The following is a 2,500-nucleotide window of genomic DNA, read 5'->3' as shown; positions in this document are numbered from 1 at the left end:
AATAACTATCGCCGCTGTAATTTTAGCCTCCTCCCATTTCAGAGCACCGACAAAACATCTGTGTCCGTAGTCACCGTGTTTATAAACACAAACATCCGATTAACACATAATCCCGACTTGACACGGATCCAGGTTACCAACCCTTTAATCTAAATAAAAGATCTATAAAACACACACTAGAAGGGTATAAATCCCCCTGACAGAGAGAGAGAGAGAGAGAGAGAGAGAGAGAGAGAGAAAGAAAGAGAGAGAGAGAGAGAGAGAGAGAGAGAGAGAGAGAGAGAGAGAGAGAGAGAGAGAGAGAGAGAGATTTTTTTTTTTTTTGACACGTTTATTGAGACAAAAAATTCCATCTCAAAAGGATAAGGTAGCTTGGGTTATTCTCACCCCTGAGAGAGAGAGAGAGAGAGAGAAAGAGAGAGAGAGAGAGAGAGAGAGAGAGAGAGAGAGAGAGAGAGAGAGAGAGAGAGAGAGAGAGAGAGAGAGAGAGAGACTTTTTTTCGACACGTTTAATGAGACAAAAAATTCCATCTCAAAAGGATGAGGTAGCTGGGTTATTCTCACCCCTGAGAGAGAGAGAGAGATAGAGAAAGAGATAGAGAGAGAGAGAGAGAGAGAGAGAGAGAGAGAGAGAGAGAGAGAGAGAGAGAGAGAGAGAGAGAGAGAGAGAGAGAAGAGAAGAGAGAAAAGAGAGAGAGAGAAAAAATGTAAGGAAGAAAGGAAAACGTGACAGAGCACAGATAAAATAATAACGATTCTTGTGGCAGAAAACAACGAAAAATACCCATACGAGAACACAACGAATGAGAAGAGAAATTCTTACACAAAAACACAATAAAAACAAAAATCCTCATGGCAGAACACAGCTGAAAAAACAACAGCAACAAAAACACAAACCAGAAAATAAAACAAGAAAAAATCGTAGTGACAATCAACAAAGGAAAAACTACAAAACACAAACAACAAAAATAAAACAAGCACACAATTAACAACATAAAAACAAACAATCAAAACTAAAAATACGCACACAATTAACAACATAAAAACAAACAATCAAAACTAAAAATACGCACACAATTAACCACAAAAAACAAACAAAGAAAATAAAAACAAGCACATACCTGGTGTACGAAGACATCTTGTCCACCGTCGTCCGGGCTGACGAACCCCCAACCTTTCGCTACATTGAACCATTTACACCGTCCTGTGCGCCACCTCCCCACCTCCCCTGTGGGACGAGGAAACGGGGCTGTTAGGACGTGGTAAATTGGGCCATTTGAACTCCAGGATGTTAGGATATCAGAACTTTATGAAGGTTTGAGCGCTAGGAATGAAGAACTTTGGGATTTGAGAATGTGGGTAAAGGAGGATTAATAGAAGTTTTGAAAATTTAAGGTGCTAAAAATCAGAAATTTTGGATTTAAGAATTTTAAGAATGTTAGGATATCGGAACTAGACATAAGAACTTTAGAATTCAGGAATATTAGGATATTACAACACTATAATATATCCTGGAACATAAAATATATTGTTGCATTAGAACATAAGAATATTAGAACATCTTTTGAAGATGCAAACTTCGGTGTATAATATGGCTCCGGATATACAATTCACCGATATATTGCACATGTAGTATTCCAATGCAAACATCATATGAAATGCAGGAATACGGGTCCTGCGTTATGGTGACAGCTTGTAAAAAACTGACCAAGAGATGAAGAAAAAACAATAAGTTGAAGGAAAAGACCAAAAAGAAGAAAATGTGAGAAGGAAAACTAAGAAATATCATGTATATAAGCGTCTTTTTATGTGTATATATATGTATTACAGTCTTGCATTGCATAACACTAATATAAAATAATAATCCTCCCGGTACACAGCGTTCTGAAAAGCGAACGAACGATTCTGAAACCGGCACAGCAGCGGCCATAACATAAGCAAAGTGACGGCGATACTATTATTATCACCTGCTTGGCCATATTATCCGGTAATGACACCTCGAACGGCCGGATACGCGAGCAAATACTAAAATGTGCGCTGACGTTTTGGTACGATTACTTACATAATTCGATTATATGACCGGATGCATGACTGGTCTCATAGGCGGTTATCACGACAGTTTGCTTGACTTTGATGACAAGATGCGCGAGAGATCCCGTTTTCTGTTGGTCGGGCTGTTTTGATGGGGGAGAGCGGACGATCGGTGTTCGGGTATTATTGCCTCGGTTTATTCTTGCTCTGTCTCCCATTGTGTTCGGCTGTGTACTGCGTATGAAAATTTAGAGACTATGAGACTATTTTTGTTTGTCTCTGTCTCTCCGTGTCTGTCTGTCTGTTCGTCTGCCTGTGTGGCTCCTTATTTACGATGATATCAGAGTAAATTATCGTCGTAATTTCCATCATTATATCTTAGAAGGTAGTACGAGCAGGATCAGTAAAATCAAAACTAGTGTTAGTATAAGCGTTAGACTTCGTATTGGTATTGGTATTTCGCCCTGCT

General features: G+C 39.1%; 1 protein-coding gene across 3 annotated transcripts in view; it reads right to left on the bottom strand.

Moving 5' to 3' along the window:
• lin-28 (protein lin-28 homolog) overlaps nt 1-2,500 on the bottom strand; it is a 118,021-nt gene that overhangs the window by 86,236 nt on the left and 29,285 nt on the right. For all 3 annotated transcript variants that reach the window (XM_070145113.1, XM_070145117.1, XM_070145122.1), the window contains one exon: nt 1,122-1,228. In XM_070145113.1, the coding sequence (XP_070001214.1) occupies nt 1,122-1,228 (107 nt within the window). The remainder of the gene's footprint in view (nt 1-1,121; nt 1,229-2,500) is intronic.

Source organism: Penaeus vannamei, chromosome 3 (assembly GCF_042767895.1).
Source record: "Penaeus vannamei isolate JL-2024 chromosome 3, ASM4276789v1, whole genome shotgun sequence".
Classification (NCBI taxonomy): Eukaryota; Metazoa; Arthropoda; class Malacostraca; order Decapoda; family Penaeidae; genus Penaeus; species Penaeus vannamei.
This window is presented reverse-complemented; position numbering and strand designations above follow the sequence as displayed.